The 20,090-nt window shown below is 49.9% G+C and overlaps 2 protein-coding genes across 6 annotated transcripts in view; one reads left to right on the plus strand and one right to left on the minus strand.

Annotated features, from left to right (window-relative positions):
- Positions 1-3,224, plus strand: part of kank4 (KN motif and ankyrin repeat domains 4) — a 30,428-nt gene extending 27,204 nt beyond the window's left edge. For all 4 annotated transcript variants that reach the window (XM_023794789.2, XM_023794787.2, XM_072699824.1 and 1 more), the window contains exon 10: positions 202-3,224. In XM_023794789.2, coding sequence (XP_023650557.2) covers positions 202-339 — 138 coding nt within the window. In that variant the 3' untranslated portion in view covers positions 340-3,224. The remainder of the gene's footprint in view (positions 1-201) is intronic.
- Positions 3,225-6,073: 2,849 nt separating this feature from the next.
- The window catches only part of lrp8 (low density lipoprotein receptor-related protein 8, apolipoprotein e receptor), an 86,323-nt gene continuing 72,306 nt past the window's right edge, over positions 6,074-20,090 (minus strand). Inside the window, exons 10-19 of one of the 2 annotated variants that reach the window (XM_072699826.1) lie at positions 18,693-18,864; positions 16,544-16,771; positions 15,582-15,700; positions 14,967-15,106; positions 13,683-13,824; positions 13,303-13,455; positions 12,516-12,869; positions 11,405-11,473; positions 10,314-10,465; positions 9,466-9,532 (exon numbers count right to left, since the gene is read on the minus strand). In XM_072699826.1, the coding sequence (XP_072555927.1) occupies positions 9,494-9,532; positions 10,314-10,465; positions 11,405-11,473; positions 12,516-12,869; positions 13,303-13,455; positions 13,683-13,824; positions 14,967-15,106; positions 15,582-15,700; positions 16,544-16,771; positions 18,693-18,864 (1,568 nt within the window). In that variant the 3' untranslated portion in view covers positions 9,466-9,493. Of the gene's footprint in view, positions 10,466-11,404; positions 11,474-12,515; positions 12,870-13,302; positions 13,456-13,682; positions 13,825-14,966; positions 15,107-15,581; positions 15,701-16,543; positions 16,772-18,692; positions 18,865-20,090 lie in introns of both variants that reach the window. The other variant, XM_072699825.1, reaches the window with a different exon arrangement.

Consider the following 20,090-nt stretch of genomic DNA (forward strand, 5'->3'; position numbering starts at 1 on the left):
GGTGCCCTGCAGGGCTGCACGGGCCATCTGCCATACTGGGCATTTTCCCAGGGGGCCAAAAATTACTGTGGCACCTTGGAGGACCACGAATGGGACAGTGGGTGGGTCAATGTGCTCTGTGATCAGGAAGGTGCCGGTTCAAATGATCGGCAGAGTGGCGTCATGCTGACTCTGACGTCCTCCCTCTGCTCTGTTTTTCAGGAAGGACACACCGCTCTCTTTTTGGCGTCAAAGGCCCCCCACGCCGAGATCATCAAGCTCCTTGAAGAGCACCCAGGCACGGCACCAAGCACCTCCGACGCCCACGAGCCCCACCCCTCTCCTCCACCGGCGCCGTAAAACAGCTCCACCCTGTGGCGAACTGTTGCAACTACGGCTCGTGTCCATGCTACACAGACAGCACCCGTCACCCTGTTACTGGCAAACTGCTATTACATCATTGCCATGCCCAAGGGTGAAGGACCCTCACTGAGGCGTCTTCAGCGCAGCCTGCAGCACTGTAGTGGAGTCCTTTGGTATAGACCACCGCCTGGATGCCGCATCACGTATCAAAGACTCCTTGAACTCTTTCTGCGTCCACCTTCTGTATGGGCTTTGGTTGTGGTCGCCTCTTTATCGCTTCTGTGGAAAACGTAGCTGCCGTCTTCCCTGAGGGTCGTGTCTGTCCGCCGCTCCTCGTGGTTCCATGTGGTTCCTCCTGAAGGTTTCACGGCAGGAGAATGAACAAGCAGAAGCAACACATCCGCCAGACTCACCTGTGACACTTTAGTGGCTCTTCGGCCATGACCCGTCTGAGGTCACCCTGCGGGTTCCGGCTTTGGCCTATGTTCCGCGCTGAGCCAGGATCGGGGTGGGGGGGGGGTGGTACCGCATCAACAACTGAGAGACTCTGTACAGCCACCTTGCACCATGGCCGCCCTCGTAAGTAATACAGGATGGAGAAATCCGTATTCTTTGGCAGAAAACAACACGTGATTATTCTGGGTATGATATTTGTAACGGCCTGCTGCTTTCGGCATTGGGAAGCTTCAGGCTGGCTGCGAGGCAGGGGGGGGGGGACTGCTGAAGCACGTTAGGACTCAATAAATAACCACAGATTCCTCCCCCATAACGCCTTTGTGACTGGAGATGGTGAACGTATAAAAACAAAAAGCTGGGGTCATTAGTGGACAATAAATGGACCTTCAGCTGTCTGTCAGGGACAGGGAGAGGTCTCACAGCTGGGGGGGGGGGGGCTAGAGAGGGGCTACCAACCCAGAGAGGGGGGATCTCTGTATATTGTTGCGAATTTTGCATGATCGTCTTATCAAAACAGGCACTCCGTAGTATATGCAGGCAGGCCTGGGGGAGGGGCTGAGTTCTGCAGTGGGTGACCTGCCATGATGGACCCCAGGGCCACTCTGCCCCCCCCCCCGCCTCTGATACTGCTCTACAAGTGTGCAAGCAGCTGGCAGTCATGTTAACTGGGAACAGTACAATAGAGGATCCAGGCAGGCATTTGCCTTGGCCGCCCATGTGCTCCCAGGACTGTTTGGGCCAGTCCTCCGGAGGCTGTGTTCTGCTCTCTTTCCACCATAACATCACTTTCTGATGACATACCTATGTCTTCCTCTTGCCTTGTTTTCCCAAGTCTTCCTGGATTTTCGACAGGGTGGCCTTTATTGTGTCTTGGTGTGACCCACTCATAAAAGACAACTGGCAACTGACCAGATCGGAGGACAGGCAGGGCGTGCTGCTGGAATGGCGCAGTACTGAAGACTACAGAGAAAAAGCAACAAAGATCTGGCTCCGCAGGTGATGCTATCCAGCACGAACTGGCCGGCATTACACCATTAGTCACCGGCTACGCCTCTGTCACGCCGGCTTGTTTGTGCAGAGACAGAGAAGCAGTACTAATTTGAGCTCATCCTACAAACGCCTTCCAGAGAAGTACTTTAATATTTCAGCCGTAATTAGAGGGGCTGCGGCCAGCATGGCGCCCTGCCTGCATTATTACGGTCTAACTCAAAGCGGCCAGGGAACAGCTCGTCTGTTTCTCCGTCTTCACTGCCTCTTCTCCGCAATCACGGCCGATTACATTCATATTCGCTCATTACATTCATATTCTTCCTGCAAGTGACAGCCCGAGTTAAAAATGTATATCCAAGGTGAAAGAAAGAGGTATTTACAGTTCCCCACCCCTTCTGTTCTGTATCTGCCTTTTTGTCTTGACTGCGGTATAAATAATATATGCACACGACTTTCTGCCTCCTTTGTAATTCATTATACTTTTGCCTGCTTTGCCTGTATTACGGATTGTATCGTATCGTGCGATGTATCGGTTGAAATGCACGAAGAATGTTATATTGCAATTAAATAGATCTCCCCCAATTTCATATTCTTGAATACGAAGGCGATGCACCGCGAATAGCGCATTTTGCTGTCTGGTTGTATATGGCTGCAATGGAGGAGGCGGACGCCGAACAGGCAGTGGGATGTTTGTGTCATTTGAGCCAATACTGCACTTTTGCCAGAACACGCCACCCGGTTTTTATTGTCGGGAATTTATTTCGAGAGTCGATGCATTTTTCCTTCAGTATGAATATTCATCGTATCCTTCTACAAATCACATGCACAGACAATCCGATGAGTTATGTGTTTGTCTGAGATGAGATTTTTTTTTTCCCCCGGTGTGTTTATATGCAGAGGGATCCATGAATAGCCGTGTACAGAACATACACATATTTTGGTTAACCCTGTTTTATACTATTTTAAAATATTCTACTTAAAATATTTATTTCTATCAATTATTAACATGCGCATAAACTAATTATTCAGTGCTGTTGGAAATATGTTAGTAAGTGGTTTGTCTAAGTATCTGTCACTAAATAAAATGCTTGGCAAACAGAATGTAGAAATATATTAATGCGGGGGTTATTCCGTTTTAACCTCACCCACTACCAAGTTCTCTCTTACCTAGAAACTGTAATTTTTGAATACGGAAAGTTTTATTACCTTTTTTGGATTTTGTTTTGTTTAAAACAGAAGTCTCCCAGGTCTTAAGTCATACCTATTAAAGTCAAACAAAAATATAATGCATTTGCAAGTGTGTGTGTTATGACTTATACTATAAAAGGGAATTAATAAGTACAAAGAAAAAGTATATACTTTTTGGTAATTCATCCCGGTATTTCAGTGCATTATCAATGTGAAATGAATATATTAAATATTGTTTTGCAAAAGTCTTTTGTTCTCTGACTGACATTTTTTCTTGTTTCCAAGCCACTACCTGAAGTAATCAGCACAAATACACACGCCCCCGGACTAAGAAATTCAATAATATACATCCTACAAGAATTTCATGAATAGAAAACCTCGTTTTCCCCAATATATCGCATCTACAGAGAAAACTAATGTGTCACAACGTTAGATTGCTAACATGAAGCAATATTATTCAACCAATAACTGTTAAATAACTGTTCACCCAATATGTGCTCTAAAACAGTAATAAACGCTGAGATTCAGTGGTAATTGCAGAAATTATTCCATTATTTAACGAATAACAGCTAGGCTACAGCTCTTACCAGTTGAAGATAACCGTGGGTTACAATGTCTTTTCAACACAAATTAGCGTGACAGAACAGCTAGTACGGTTAAACATTCCGATAATGTATATAAGCAAGCAGAAACATACAACCGGACCATTTTGAAACTATGTAGTATATAAAACTAAACAACGATTACATAAATAAAATTACTAAACATCCAAGCTGGCAGTCATATGAATTACTTAACATATAGATGGTCCCGGTTCAATCGTGTTATAAAACTTAAGGTTAACGTAGTTGCATCTCAGCCGACTTGTTATCGATTAATGAAAAAAAAACTTTATATGGATGTTTTGGATATTTAGGTCGTGTCCAGACGATGGCGCTATTACGCCAAAAGATAATCTCACGTGCGCGCCTTGTGGGTGCGGAAGCGCGGACGCCTGTGGACCAACATTATAGTGGAACATCAGGCGACCTATTAGGAGAAAAGGTTTGCAAAACGCTACATAAATTGTTAGGAAGCTTAGTGCGGTGCGAGCATTGCGGGCGGGTCAAATGTCCCCCTGCTCACAAGTACGGACAACAAAACTCCACCGCTTTTGCTTAAATTAAAAGTTATTCATTCAAAACCATTATTATTTTTCAAAAGGTGCACCGAATCGTCTTGCTTTACCTACTTTTAAGCTCAGCGGGTAGCAGCGTGTTTTTTGAATACTAATACCGGGCCCCTTTTCATGTGGGAATAATGGCGAATCCCGCAGACAGCGCCGCCTTTCACGCCGCAGCGCAAACGGAGCTTCTCTCAGCGCCCTGGGAACCGCAGCGGGGACGGACGGCCGGCCGGCGCGAAGCGCCACCCACTGTCCTCTGCTGCTTTCACACCGTATGGAATAATAATATGGACAAATGTCGATGGGGAATATAAGCTTTAAGAAGGGAACGTACAATGTACGCACAGTAGACGTCTGAAATGCAGCTAAGAGCAGCTCCACAGAGCATTTCCCTACGAATGAATGAACGACGACAAGAACACAAATGACCCACAGCACACTGGAACACCCATCTATATCACCAGTGAAGGGCCAGCCACAGGAGATCTTAAATACTCGCTAATTTCAATTGCAGGTCGTTCTGATTTCTGACGACCTTAACTCTGGGAAGGCAAGACTAGAAACGCCACACACAGCTGTTCCTTGAATATGAGAAGACAATCCGGAGTCTGAACTTTCAGGGACAATCAAGACTACAAGTGCAAATCGCCTTGTGAAGGGGATGGTGCTTGATTGAACGGTTCCTGAATGAGGCGGTGCAGGAACCACAGGTGGGAAGACTTTGCTGGATGTCTGGCATTAGCGTGATGTGCCATGCAGTGGGAGATGCCGTACCCCATCCCCCGGCTTTCCTCGCGCTCAATGGGTCTGTTGGCAAACAGCTGACAACTAATTACAACGGAAGTGCTTAACATGCAGGGCAGGTCCAGTGGCAGCTGCTGTGCGGAGAGAGGCTTCCAGCAGTCCGGGCCAGTCACAGCGGCAGCTGGCGGCTCCTTTAAAGGGCTTTGTGCTGCCTTCCCTGCCCACCCGCGACACTCACACACCCGCTTAGGTGGACATTAAGAAGAGAGAGATGGGCAGGCTGCTTCGCACCTCTGCCACTGGGGGGAGCTCAAGCTCTGTGCCACTCAGAAGACGTTACCCCTCCCCCCTTATGAAAACATACAACAAAGGAAATATTATCACATATAGTATAACACATTCTTGCGAACATAGATCCAGTTCACATGTTGAGTGTGTTACCTCTGAACAATCCTGTTTACTCCCAGAAAGGCCAGCAGTCAGGTGAATTGATTTTTCTAAAGTGCCTGCAGAGTGTGTGTGTGTGTGTGTGTGTGTGTGTGTGTGTGTGTCCGTGTCCAGCAGTTTGCTGGCATTTTCTCCAAGTTGTCCGCTGCCTCGTGCCCTATGCATTCTGGGATAGACTCCAGGCTCACCATCACCCTGGACTGGATAAGCAGCTACGGAAGATGGATGTTAAACAGAGAAAAGGAAACACCCCAACACAGCATGTGCAGATTTGGCACCTGGAGACCTGTAACTGAGCCGAAAATGTGGTTTGTATAAAAATACCCGCTAAGATGGTGATACCTGAAAATCCTCTTGGAAGGTCTATGGTTTTCCGGGGGGTGCCAGACATTACCATGTAACCTGGGTAGGAGGGTGGGAATGAGAGGCTTACTGGGGTGAGGTCGTCCCATTTTGGGTGAAAGGTGGGTGGGGGCAACACAGCAAAGCAAAGAATAAAACCATGGAAAATAAAACAGACGCTTGCGAGGGTGAGAAACACACATAATGCACTTAGGCTGCTTCCATGAGGAGGGAAGGAACCGTGATATCAGGCTGGTCGATAGAAGCAGAACCTAAAAACACAAAATGCATTTCAAATCGAGAGCCAGTGAATTAACATGGACTACGCTGGTCACCCACGGGGCCACACACTCAATAAACAGCGACACAGGAGAATAAAACAAGAAAAAAACACAGAAATGCGATTTTTATAAATTTAATATATGAATATATATAGATATTTATGAACAGCTTGATTCTGTAGAAAGAGGAGTGAGACCTTTTGGCATTCAGTTCGGGTATCCAGTGTGAGTACAGAAGTTGCCAAGTACGACCCCCCCCCATTTTCCTGCCTACCAACAGATATGTACACACAAAAAAAAACAAATCCAGTGGAATTCACATCAACACAAACAAGGCACCAATAAATTAAGAAGTCATGTTTTAACACAACCAAATATATTAAAGAAAACCAGACCCTACTGAATCTCTATCACATGTTAAAAAAAAAAAGAAAAATTAAAATGCAGACAAAACACTTTGGTAGATTATTAATTTGAGTTACAATCAAGTAGTAAATAAATCCAGGGCTCTTGTGTACAAATAAATTCATATATGGTCTACACTCTCTCCTAGAAGTTCATATACACACAGATTTTCTTTACAGAAATGTTTAAAACATTATCAAAATCTTTGCAGTAAGAAAAAGTATTTACAAGTCATGATTCAAAACCATTTGTCTGCAACAATCAGTGCCCCTTCCAGCCTCCAAACTAACCCCCCCCCACCCCCCCTCCCACGTTGTCATTTACACAGTGCAGAAGGCATTTTGAAAAGTTTGTGCAACGAACGGCATACAAAATGTTCCCGGTATGGCTGTGGAATGATCGTACAGATGACCCTCCCCAAAGACACGCTAGTCCCATGCCCCCCCCCCCCAAATCTACATCGACGGGTTCAGAAGAGGAGCCTGGACTGTGTTTTTCAAGTAATACACGTCAAATGAGAAAGGCTGCAGGAACAGCAGGGGCATGACTCACAAAACACAGAAGAGTAAGTGGGGATCTCGTGGACCAACGTGTGTCATCAGGTGACATCATCTGCGGCTGGTTTGTGGGTTTAAAAAAAAAAAAAAAGGCCCAACCAAATTCCAAGGGATTCAAATCAGGATCAGGTCACCCCCACCCCAATCTTTCGAATGTCAAACTTCAGAAAGGTAGCCCTTCGAATAACAATGGGTTAACAGCGATGGAGATGATGGTCTGGTGACACGCTGGGGGCGGTTAGTGACGGAGCGGGGAGGAGAAGCAACATGGTCGACCTGCTACAGAAGCGTGAAGCGGGAGAGAGGGGTGTGACCAGTTACTGGTAAGTTCTATCTACAGAGGATTGGCTGTTGGCTGCCCCCATCCGTGAAGCATGCGGGGGGTGGGGGGCGCTTGATTAAGCCTCGGGGTCCTGCATCTGACAAATCATGCTCCGCGACATTGGAATGAGGCCCATTCTACAAGAATCCTCCTCACGGCGTCCCCATAGCGGACCAACAAGCCAGCGAGTTATTTCTGATAAACACGGACAGGTACTATCAACGAGAGCCAGGGACAAGCAAACGTGTGACCACGCACACACACAAACACGCGGCCTGCCAAAGCGGCGAGAGAAACCGGCTGGTTTCAACCTGGATCTTACGGAATCCTGCCTCGCTATGTCGTCCTCTGATTCACGGCATCACTGTAAACACCCACTGTGACGAATAATAAATCAGCTCTAACAGAGATTCGTGTTAACTGCCCCGCCCCTTGGTTCCAGTGACAGGTGGATGGCGTTCAGTGAGGCCACAGACACAGAAAGTGCCTCCGATTCTGCTACAGACTCCCAGCTTCCATGGCAAAAAACGTAAATGTAAAAATAACACAGAATCACAGGCTAAAGCCTTATCTTCCCAGTTGAAAGAGAAACAAGCAGCAGTTTTCCCAGAATGCCATGCGGTGCTTGGCTAATGGGCTTGGGTAACGTGATCCAACATGGCTACCGCGAGCTCTCTGACGCACAGAATCTGGAATGGCTTAAATGTGTACTATGGTTCATTATCGGTTCATCGGTTCACTGGCACCGCTTCAAACATGATTCTGTGGTACAAACTGCATCACGAGGGCATTTTAAAGTTGCCCCCCCTGCTCATTGTCTACCTCCAGCTACAGCCTGACCTGCATCAATCCGCTCTGTGGCAAATCTGAGCACAAGACGACCACAGCAGCGTGTGACCTTAATGCTTTGCATATATATTACTTTCCATTTAATTATAAAAGTGATGATAATCAGAATAATTACAAAACACTGCAGCAAAGACTCATCGATCCCAGACCGCTAAATAAATCAGGCATCTCACACCGACGTGGAGAACCGAGTTTCTGCCGTCTTAGTTCCGGGGAACCTTTAGTACCTCACAGATACACAGGACAAAACCCTACTCAGCACATACTGGTAGAAATACACGTGTCAAAGTATGAAAAATATAAAGACAAAGCTGTACACCCAGAAAAATAAATACTCTCTTTCGTGTAACAAAGACTCCGCTGCCAAGGGAGGTGCTGTGTTTGTGAACTTTTTCATGCTCATGGATTAAGTCAATAACTCACGGTACTACGAATCCCATAATCCACCTGGCTCGCACCAGACTCCAGTCTGAAGTGTGACTTTGAAAACATTGCTTTCGGTAGCTGAGGAGCTGAATGTGCCTCGCATACAGATGGAAGACATCTGATGTTGTGGGTTTGATGTTGGAAGAGCTGGTGGATTTAGTGCTGCCCTTTGCTGGACAGAGAGGGGCCAGGGCAAGTAAGTCAGAATCGGGTTCTTCGGCCCGTGTTACATACAACCCCCATATTTGTTGCTTTTTTTTATTTAGTTCTCTTCTCCCATGGAAGAATTCAAATGACTCCAGAGTCCCCTGTGCAGCAGATCCGCTTATCAAGCAAAGTTCATTTTAAATCTGCACAAAACCCAAAAGGTCAGCATTTTGTATTAAACACGGCCTTTGAATTAACCTGCCAATCACAGCCTCCGCGTCAGCCACTGAACGCTGAGATACCAGGACACGGTGCTGCCAGGGCCCGCAAACCTCTCGCGGCTCGCTTTTCCAGAACCTTCCCATGAAATGTGATTTGTCACTTCAACATTCGTGCATCAAGACGGATGCCCAACATGACCGATTATACAGCTGCCTAATCGTGGTAGTCCTCGCACCCGAGACCCGGGAACCTCTAACGGGAACCTCTGCGTCATCGCTCAGGGGCAGCGGGATGCAGGAGTGCAATCAGTAGTGTCGCGGGTGGAGACTAACTAGTAGTAGTAGTACTAGTAGTATTAGTAGTCATCCAGTAGTAGCAGTAGTCATCTAAGTTAAATAAATAAATAACTTGCTAGGGAAAGAGTGAATGACAGGTATAATTTAAGGACAATAAAATACATACGCCCCCTAGTGGTCGGTATGAGCTGGCCAGCATGCTTTCCCGACCCTCGGCACTTGTGCGCGGCTGGCTGTCGTCTCCCCAGGAGACGGCGATCGACTGAGGTGGGCGGGGGGGAGGGGGGGGGGGGGTCGTGCACACGGGGCACTCCTCAGGGCAACCCGTCATCATCCAGACGGAGCGCCACCCGCTGGAGAGAGCAGACAGAGGCCTGTTAATGTCGGAGTGGTGAAGAGAGAGAGAGAGTGAGAGGGGGAGTGCGACCTCAAGCTGAAGCGGGGAACCAAACCGGCACCAAGACGCCAACGCCGGCACTAATGGGCAATAGGTCAGGGGTCAGAGGTTTATATGAAGCTGAGTGACTCACACCCTGAACGCCTGACCCCACGCAGCACCCCAGCGACCATCCCATTGAGGGGCGTGTCCACGCCTGCCCTCATTAGCCATGCGCTCACCGGCCAATAGCAGCAAGGAGAGCTACCCCTCCCCCTCCCCCTTTCATAGACCATGGCAGCAAAAAAAAAAAGATCCTTCATGATCGTATTTTATCCTTAAATAAATAGGAATATAAAGACATCGACAGCCATGGTTACAGATTGTCCTGTCATCTAAGGTGCTTTACTGCATTCACTTCCTGTTTTCTGAGGATAACGCGAACAGGTCTGATTTCAAAGCTGACAATGAGAGGAACACAGGATTAAAACGTACATCTGACACACGCTAACCCTAAGCAAACCCCGCCTTCTCTGCCCCAAACCTCGTACACATCAGTGAAGGTTTGCCAAGAGGCATGAAAAATGTGCGCAGTGGCTCAGAGTACTGCCTCCCCACCCCCCCTCAAGTGCGCCCCCCCACAGGCATCACTTAGTACTGCAGAGCATCGGTTGTGCCGAGTACCAGTGAGAGCTGGAGTCTGGGATGCCGCCCCCTAGTGGCAGGGCGACGAAGGGCCGGCGGACGCCTCCACTCACTGCGGGGTACACGTGGCCAATGTGGATCTCGTCGTCACCCTCCTCTGGGCTCTTGCGGTACACGGGGTTGTCGAAGTTCATGCTCTTTGTGTTCCTCCGACGCCAGTTACGCCAGGTGAGGTAGCCGGCAGTGCAGAGCAGGCCGACGACCACTGCGGTCAATAACGGTGAGGTTAGAGGCCACGGGAAGTGGGAGATCGCATGCAAACAGCGGGGCATCCCATGCAAATCAGGGATGGGCGGGACATGTTGTCATTCAGAGCAGGAAGTACAAGAAGAAATAAAAGCAGTGAACAGTGGACTCAGTTTCAACACCCTGGTCGCCTCTCTCTGCATTTAAACAGACTCACAGTCCAGCTTAAGCACCTCTTCTCCTCAAAGGGGACCTGAGATGTACCCCACCCTCTCATAAGAACCAAGAAAGATCTTCCTGATTTATAGGCTTCCACATGCTCCAGACAGTAAGGAATGCACATTTACACTTTTCTAACACAGACTCTGGTGCAGGTGAAAGAATCATTAGCACAATCATTACTTAGTTAATAAAAATATATTTTAACTTTTAAGCTCAATTATGTGCAAAAATGAACAAGGAAATGTTTACCGCTCCTATGCCTTTTGCTTATGCGATTTCACACATCTATGCTAATGAGAAATTACCCCAAAGTTTCAAACTTACCAACGCCTGACTAGTTAATAGCTTGTCTGCCCAGGTAGGGTGTGAGTACTCAAACGCATCATTTTTATTTGCATACCACAAGCTATAAGCTACAGATACCATAGCTAACATACCTTCAAACAGAGCAGAAGCCTCAAACAGAACGAGCAAAGAATACAGATGAGGCTATGTTCCGAGCCGTTCTAGAAAAGAGTCTAAACTGCGCCTCGCGTAACGTTTCGCCGCAACGACGACTCCCAAGGGAGACCCAGCCTCTATACCGACAAACACTGAGCTCAGATGAAAAGTCCCACCGGAATCGCTACGCTTCTGCCTCTGATGTCTGCACCCGTGCGTTTGTGTAGATTTGGCCAGGAAGCAGGAACCACAGAAAGACCAGGACTGTGTGACTGGAGACGGAGACCACACCTACCGATAGGGGCCACGATGCTGAGGACGGAGACCGCGGTGATGCTGCCAAAAAGGTAGTGCTCCCCGCCAGCTGTGGGACAGAGGGGGGGACAGGGTGGTCAGAAGCCAAGGGGGGGGGGGGTGATCTGCTCTCTGGCTTGACCCCTCCTCCCATCACTGGCTGTCACAGCTTACTGCTTGTCGGGGGAGTGGGGCTCAGTTTTGATATACCTACACCCCCCCCCACCCCGAGGGGCCCACCATGGAGCATTCTGCTGAGCCCAGACCTTCCCACCCCCATAAATCACACACCTCTCGCTTGCAATTAGAGGCCCATAGGTCCTTAGTGCTACTGTAATTAAAAAACAGGGTCTTTGTGGAAAACAGAACAGAGCACCAACAGAGAAGGAGGGGAGTGGAGAGAACGGGGAGGTCGGGGGGGGGGGGAGTGAGAGCCGCTTCCTTAGAGCGCCGCCCTCCTGGCGCTCACAGCCCCCAGGGTCGCTCGGTGGGGGGGGGGGGGGGGGGGGGGGAGTGAGAGCCGCTTCCTTAGAGTGCCGCCCTCCTGGCGCTCACAGCCCCCAGGGTCGCTCGGTGGGGGGGGAGTGAGAGCCGCTTCCTTAGAGTGCCGCCCTCCTGGCGCTCACAGCCCCCAGGGTCGCTCGGTGGGGGGGGAGTGAGAGCCGCTTCCTTAGAGTGCCGCCCTCCTGGCGCTCACAGCCCCCAGGGTCGCTCGTCCCACTGATACCAGCAGGTGGCATCCATTCCCACCACAGACGTCTGAGTGGGTCGCAGAGCGAAAGGAAAACTCCAGGGGGGGGGGGGGCGCAGATCAGATAGGGCTGCTGCCGCCTGCTGACACCCCCGGGGGCCGATGACAGCTCCTTTCGGAAGGAGCATCCATCACCTGGAGCGTCTAAGAGCTTCTCCAGGAGCTCAGCGGCCGCGTTGCTTTTTATAGTCGCTTCTCCTCTGCACGCCACACGCAGACGATGGATTTAAAGAACAATTATTTTAAAAGAAGGCTTCATTTTTACAGAAGTCATTTAACGTTTTGGTGAATTATCTGCCGTTAGGCTGGGGGGGGTCTATTGAGGGGGCACAGGAGGCAAGGGAAGGGGAGCGTGACTTACAGAGGTGGGACAGGTTCCTGTCGTCCCGCAGGATGGCGTCTGGCTGCGTGGGGGGGAGGGAGGCCGGCTTTGGGGAGGAGAAGGTGGGGCTGTAGGAGGCCTCTGGGCTGGATGAAGAGGTGGGTCTGGGAGGGGTGGTCTTCTGGGACGTGGTGCCCTTCTGGGACGTGGTGCCCATCTGGGACGTGGGGCTCAGTGTGGTGGGGGGTGGTGGAGGGGCTGGGGGGGTGGTGGTGGTGGTGGTCGTCGGTCTGGTGGTGGTGGTCGTCGTCGGTCTGGAGGTGGTGGTCGTGGTCGTTGTAGTTGTGGTCGTTGTGGGCGCAGCTGTTGTTTTATGCCTGACAGGCGGAGCGGCTGGGGAAGAAGATGGCCCATTTAATCAGGGTCTCGCCAAAACGAACAAGTATCCACAAAGAGTCACATGACACCACCAAGGGTCACATGACACCACCAAGGGTCACATGACACCACCAAGGGTCACAAGACACCAGCGGCCCTTCTTGGGTTTCACACGAGTGACAAGACATAGTGTCGGTTTAACCTGGAGCCTTAACTGCCTGGTCACACTACAGTCACGACCCCCCACCCCCACCCCAACTACAGCGCAGGGGCCTGACAAGCCAGTAGGACCAGCGAGGACGACCCCCCCCCCGCCCCAATCAGATACACATGCTAATTATCCAGTGCAGTGGCTTCCCAGTATTTCCTGCTTTTGTTAAGATGACATTCGCACCCCCACAGGCTTTTATTGGTTTATGGGGGGTTGGGGGGGGCGGCGTGCCCTTACCTGCCACGCAGCGCCGCATGTCCGGCCCCAGCTCCATGCCATCCGGGCAGGCGCAGGTGTACCTGGGGGAGTGCTCTGTGATCTGGGGGGCTTTCAGGCAGAGGTACTCACAGCCACCGTTGGGCAGAGAGCCCAAGTTACAGCTGTCAGGAGCTGGACAGAAAGATCCAGAAGAAAGGAGCAAATCAGGCGTGTGGAGGGAATAACGGACGGAAGGAGAATAACCACACGAGTGTGTGATGGGTATGAGCTGGATGGGATAGATACAGACAGACAGACAGACTCAGACCACCTTACAGACCATAACACACTTTCTCTGCCCCAGAAGCCCTAAGAAGAGCCACTCCCGCCCCGCCCTGCCCCGCCCCCCAAACACTCACCGCTGGGCTGCCGCAGCTCGTGGAACACCACCACGTCCAGGGGGCTGTTCAGGTGCTCCGCCAGTGTGGCCACGTCGCGGCCCGTCAACCGGTTGGCGCTGTAGATGGCCTCGTTGTCCAGGTCGGTCCAATAGATCCGGTCCTGCAGGGGGCAGCATGCACACGTACCCACACACACACACACACACACACACAGATACACAAGGCGTGCTCAGGGCTTGCATCACAGGACTCTCCCACTCAGCTCTTCTGAAGCACCAGCAGGTCTCATTAAGGCTGAAGCTCATTCCAAAACCCGCCACTGAGGCCCGCAAGCATCAGCTTTGCCGTTTGAAAACTCTGCAGAGCAATTTCACCTTTTTTTTCATAACTGCATGGAGAATGATGAGCTGACAGTCGACCGTTTTCTCTGTGATCTAACGAATCTTTTTTTCCAGCAGGGGCAGTGCATGGAAGACGCACAGCAAAGCCAGTGACCAGATTCAGGAATGAGCCCCCCCCCCATCCCCCATACGTGATGACCGGCAGTGAATCACTGTCAGACTTTCATTCTTTACCCTGACAGAGCATCAGGTGGTAGTTAGCATAGAGCCCGGGGGTAGTCCCTGTGCCATTAGGGCCTCGACATCGCATATGGTGACAGCGGCTATTTATAATCATCCACCAGCACTCTCACACCCTGTTGGGTCACTCTCAAGGCCTCTTGGGCCACCCCACACCCAGCCGGACTACTCGCATGACATGCCAGTCCTCTCCCACTTCCTGTCAGGCTATGCCCAGATCCTGTAGGGCCATACCCATACCCTGCCAGGCCACACTCACACCCTGCCAGGCCACTCCTACTTCCTGTCAGCCACTGCTGGGTGTATAACATCCCCAGCTCATTCTGCAGCCAGACACGAAATCTCCACACTTCTCCAAAGACAGCAAGAACTGGCACTGGTGAAATGGGGGGGGGGGGGGTGATCTATGTAAAGACCCACCGTCGGCCACCCCCCCCCCCCCCCACCAAAAGGACCACAGCCCCTGGTCAAAGCCTCGCAGCATATTACTGGCCAGATCCTGCTCCCCACCCCCCTGCTAAAAATAAAAGAATGAGGAAAACACATTATTTCCCCTCCGGTCCATGATGGACGACCCGCACCAGGGCCACACCGGCAGGAAGCAAGAATCCTGGTCCTCCTTAATTCGATTCTGGTCTCAAAGGCGGTTCCCTCCCCTGCGCTATTAATCTAGCGCCCAGTGACCTGTCTCTTACCCCCCCCCCCCCCGCGAGAATCTCACCTCAAACACCGTCAGGGCGAAGGGGTGGCCCAAGTGGTCGGAGGAGGAGAGCAGCACCTTCCGGCTGCCTCCGTTCAGGTCGACGCTGGAGATGAGGTGCAGCTTCGAGTCGACCCAGTAGAGCCTCCTGCTGGCCAGGTCTGCAACGACAGCGGCGGGAGGCTCTCAGAACCCGGGATATTCATTCGGCATTCGTGTCCTGAGATCCCCCCGTAAATGCAATCATCGCCGCCACCCCGAAGGGAAAATCAATATTAGAACAGAGAAGCCACTATTCTCGGGGGGGCCGGGGGCCACAGCAGCAGCTCTCGCTACACAAAATAATTTGTTTTTTTTGTAGACCAAGGCTCATGCTTGGCTCTGCATCTAAGACCGCCTTAAACCACCCCCCCCCCACTCACTGTAACCACTAGCCTGATTGAGTTATGTTCTGGGGGTAAAGGAATTATGGGTACATCGACATCGCTGCTTGTACAATTTCTTTCGGGTTTTCTAACTATCGAGTGATTTATGAACACGGGCCTGTGAATGAGTTATGGGGCCGTCTCTCAGATGAGGGGTGGGGCGGTCACGGGGGAGGGGGTGGGCCTATCCACCTTCCCGAGGGGGTCTTACCCAGCGTGATCCCATTGGGCCACTCGATGCTATCAGAAACCAGCACCTGCCGGTCCACTCCGTTCATTCCCGCCTTCTCGATCTTGGCCTGGGCTCCCCAGTCTGACCAGTACATGAACCTGCAGAACGCGAAAACCCACTGGACATTAGAGCACAGACAGGCAGTGCGGGAGAAGATCGGTGCTTACATAGCGTTTCATCCCCCAACAAACGTACCTGCACATAAGTCCACCTCTGTGCATCACCAAAGAAACCAGCGCGTCACGCTGTTACTGGGCGAGCCCCGGAATGACTAATATGGGGGATCCTGTGTTTGCAAACATGAGTCTGGTCTAAACCCAGAAGGCCACCAAGCGCTCACGCCATCCTGGAAAAGGAGACCTACATCTCCTACGCAGCCTGGGAATGTTTACAGGCGCTATGTAGGCTAAACGCTTAGCTCTAGGGAATTCCAGGGGATCCTTTTCTTAGCCTGCTCCTGCTCCTCGTGAAGACCAGACCAGAGCACCGGCATTAAAGCCTTATTCCGTGCTCAGTATTCCCACAGGGCAATTCGGATCCGTAATGAGCACAGTGTCTAGGACCTGAGCATAACCAGTGTTCCACCACAGACTACTAAACACATGTATGTCCATCCAATACGCACTCCCACTGAAGTGTAAATAGTGACTTATTTATTTGACTCTGTTACTATTACCTGTCATTTTATTCCTAATTGCACGCTATTTATAGACATTTATGATTATTGTTTAATGCATTGTCTCTTTATACATGTGTGTCACAGAAGCTAGACAACCAAGCATCTCACTACATATTGTACAGAGTGTAACTCTATATGTGACAAACATAACTGATTTGATTACTAACACCTATGGTTAAGGAAGTATGTAGAAACCCCTTTGCAGACGGATTCCCTCAATCCCAAGCTCCTCTCCTGGTATCAACCACAGCCCGTCTCTCACCCTTGCTTGGGATCCACGGCGATGGCCCTTGGCTCACTCAGCTCCGTGTGGATCAGCACCCTCCTCTTCTTGCCGTCCCCCGTGGCTACGGAGATAGTCTTGTCCCCCGAGTCAGTCCAGTAGAGGTTCTTGTGGATCCAGTCAATGGCCAGCCCTTCCGGGGAGTGCAGGGCGGAGTCAATCAGGGTTATCTGCTGGGAGGAGTCGCTGGCCTTGTTGATGTAAGCACTATACAAAAGCACATGGGAGTACACTTAGTCCATTAGAAACAACAAGTTCTGTCAGAAAAGTCATAACTTTCATGGTATGTGCTGCACATCTCACCATATTACCCACAATGCATTTTTTCATAAGAGCCACCTGACCTGACAAAGGCAGACAGTGAGCCGTTTGTTACTCCTATTATTAATGAAAATGCTGGAACTTTATTTTTTTAGTAGAACATCAAGAGTATTCTGCTGTCCCAAAAGATATTCTCATGTCTTTAAGATCCAGCACGTTGTACCATTATTAAGTGAACACCATTGTATCTTGATGCAGATTAAGACATAAAAGATTATCGGCAAAATGAAACACAGCACTGGAGCTGAATTAAGTTTCCCAGCCCCTGATGGGGGTACTGAACGGGACAGGAGCTGGTTAAACATGCCCCACGGATTCTGGGGAGCCCGGCCAGTTCCTCTGCTCCTCGCAAACGTCTCAATTAGTCTGAAAAATGAAAATCATGGCCAGCTAAGTGACGCTAAATCGGAATTAATTAGCGGGCGAGTCACATCAGCGCCGCGACGTTAATCACGCAGCGGCAAGATGGAGACGACGGCGGCCAGCGGCTGGCGGACGCGGCTTCCCGCCGTACGGCCTTTATTCCCATTGTTCCTGCAGTTGTCGGCTTTCGGGAGATGAGACAAGAGGGAGAGGCGGGGGGGGGGGGCAGGGGGTGCTGGATGAATGTCGGTATTAAAATGACAAAGCTGGCGCATAATTTAGATGAAAATAGAGCCGGTTCTCCTTGGGGACATGGATCCGCTTGCAACATCCAGGACAAATACCGCGGAAGTTTAATAATTATAATAATAAGTTCAGATTGTCTAGCCAGGGTTTAACATGAACGTTTATGTTTCTACCAAAGGCTCCCTTGGAGATAACTGTGTCAGAGTCGGACTTCCTCTGACACATTGACACAGAGGGAGCGTCCCGCTCAAGAACACGTTACAATCAGTCTACCACTCCTGTCGCCAGTCACATGACAGCTGCCGGCCAATCGCCGAAACCCATCCCTCCGGAGGTCAAGGCCTTGTTCTCTTTCATGTGCAGGTGCTACGAAAAGCCCCCAAGCACCAGCTAACCAATCAGCTACGGGCTGAGTGGCGGGTGCCACTGAGGAGACGGCCTTACTGAAGGGCTAACTGAGAACAGGAAGTCTAAGGGCACCGGCTCTCTGTGCAACCTGAAACTCCACCTATCCAGTTTCCATAACTACTTATTCAACACGGTGTTGCAGCCCTAGTAGGAACAGGGAGTGAGGCAGAGGACAACCTGGAGGAGACCAACAGGCCTGCAAGAATATACAAGGCCACACAAAGGGAGTTGGGGCAAAATGGACCCTAAGAGCCAGTTTGTGAGGCCACTGTGCTGCCCAGAAAGCCACAGCGCCCTCTACATTTAATTACATATATAAAATTCTAAATGGCAGCAAGGACAACATGGTATTTATTAGGTTTTAGGTTTTTCAAGAATAACCTTTCTCTGCCATCAAATTTATATTAATTGTGGCAGTTTTTTAAGTGAATGATTTGACTTGAATAACACGCTCGTAGGAGTTTGACTTACACGATATATGTTCTGAGGGGAGAAGCAAAAATGATTGGTTCTGGGATATAGCCAATCAGATTGTAGAGAAGGTGGGTCCAAGCAACTAGAGGAGGCGGGATCAAGATATCTGACTGCTTGGACCCACCTCCTCTCCAATCTGATTGGCTATCTCCTTGAACCAATAATTTTTCTTTCTGCCCTCAGTACATTTTTGTGTAACTAAATCTCCCATGAGCAAAATATTTTGCGAACATAACAATAACATAAATTTGAGATCCTGCAGGGCCAGAGGCTGTCCTGACCAGATGGGGACAGCCAGGGGTGAAAGGCGACGTACCTGTAGATTTTGCGGTGAAACAAATCACACCAATACATCTTGTTGGTGGCGACATCCACATCTAGTGCCACCGCATTCTTCAGGGTGGGGACCACCTGGGTGTAATCCCGCTTAATGAGGTCAATGCGTCGAATCTCGTGGCGATTGGTAAAGATCAGATAGGGGCTTTTCCCTGAGAGTGCACAGGTGGAGAAAAAGCAACGATGTAAAGTGTAAAGGACCTCCAAGCCAGTAGGGGGCAAACAAGAAAATGAAGCGAAGATGAGAACTCCTGCTCAAACTGATGTCATTAGTATCCAACCTGTCCGCTCTGATTTTTACTCCTAATTTTTCCATCCTTTTTAGATGTTAAAAACTAAGACATCAGGCAAAAGGCAAAGAATAATGGTGCATATCTTATGGAATCCAAAATACAAACCCTGATCATAGACGGCAAAGAGCCCATCTGTTTTCGGGTGACTTCGCTAAGGTAGCCGCATTTGATATGTCGGCTGCGTTCTGGAGTCCTGACGACCTCGGCTCGTCTGCCTTGGGCTTTATTTACCCGGACTGTGATGTGTGCGTCTGCTCGCAAGGCAGTTTAATCTGTTCCTCTGGAGATCCGTGCCTTTGAATATTCAACAGGGCCCCTCAACACAGAGCGTGACCTTTAGCGTCAAACACACCACTGTCCGATCTTCTCTTCCAGATTCTGGTAAGTACAGCTCCGAACTTTCTCTGTTACCCTTCACAGAGTACCTGTATTAATCTTTAATTTGACTTCTTATTTGTAATGCCCAGCTACTCTGGTGTCTCCTAAAAGGAACGGACTCTGCCCCCTTTTATCTATTTAATGTAACAACTAGGAGCCGATCTGCACAGCACATGCAATCCGTAAATGATTTCAAAGCCCCGCACGGTGAGATTCTCCTCACATGCTTGTTCTCTGCAGATATTCCCAGGAATAACTTCCATCTGAAATTCCGGCCTGGACTCCAGTCAGAAAGTGGAATGAATCATGCAGAATTTACTGATGACACTAAACAATGCCGCATGAATTTTTTCTCTGGTCCTACTGCCCGAAATGCTTGGGAACGTCATTTAATTCCTTAACCCGGGAATTTTATATTCCATTATCCCTGGATTTCATTACTACTGTCAGAGAGTGACTGCTAGAGAGATCCACAGCATAAGCCGCATCTTCCTCCGAATATAAATCGGGCATTATACTCAATAAGACGCAGAAAAGCCCCTATCCTCCATGATGTTCATGTTCTGCGGCTCATCTCCAGAACATTCTCATTGGCGGAGGCGGACCCGCTCCCAGGCGCCAACTGGGCGGTGCTTGCGAATCGGCACGGCCCAAGGGGAAGGCGCCACTCTCTGCCTGAGGGGGTGTCACAGTACAATGCTGCATAT

Source organism: Paramormyrops kingsleyae, chromosome 15, assembly GCF_048594095.1.
Source record: "Paramormyrops kingsleyae isolate MSU_618 chromosome 15, PKINGS_0.4, whole genome shotgun sequence".
Classification (NCBI taxonomy): Eukaryota; Metazoa; Chordata; class Actinopteri; order Osteoglossiformes; family Mormyridae; genus Paramormyrops; species Paramormyrops kingsleyae.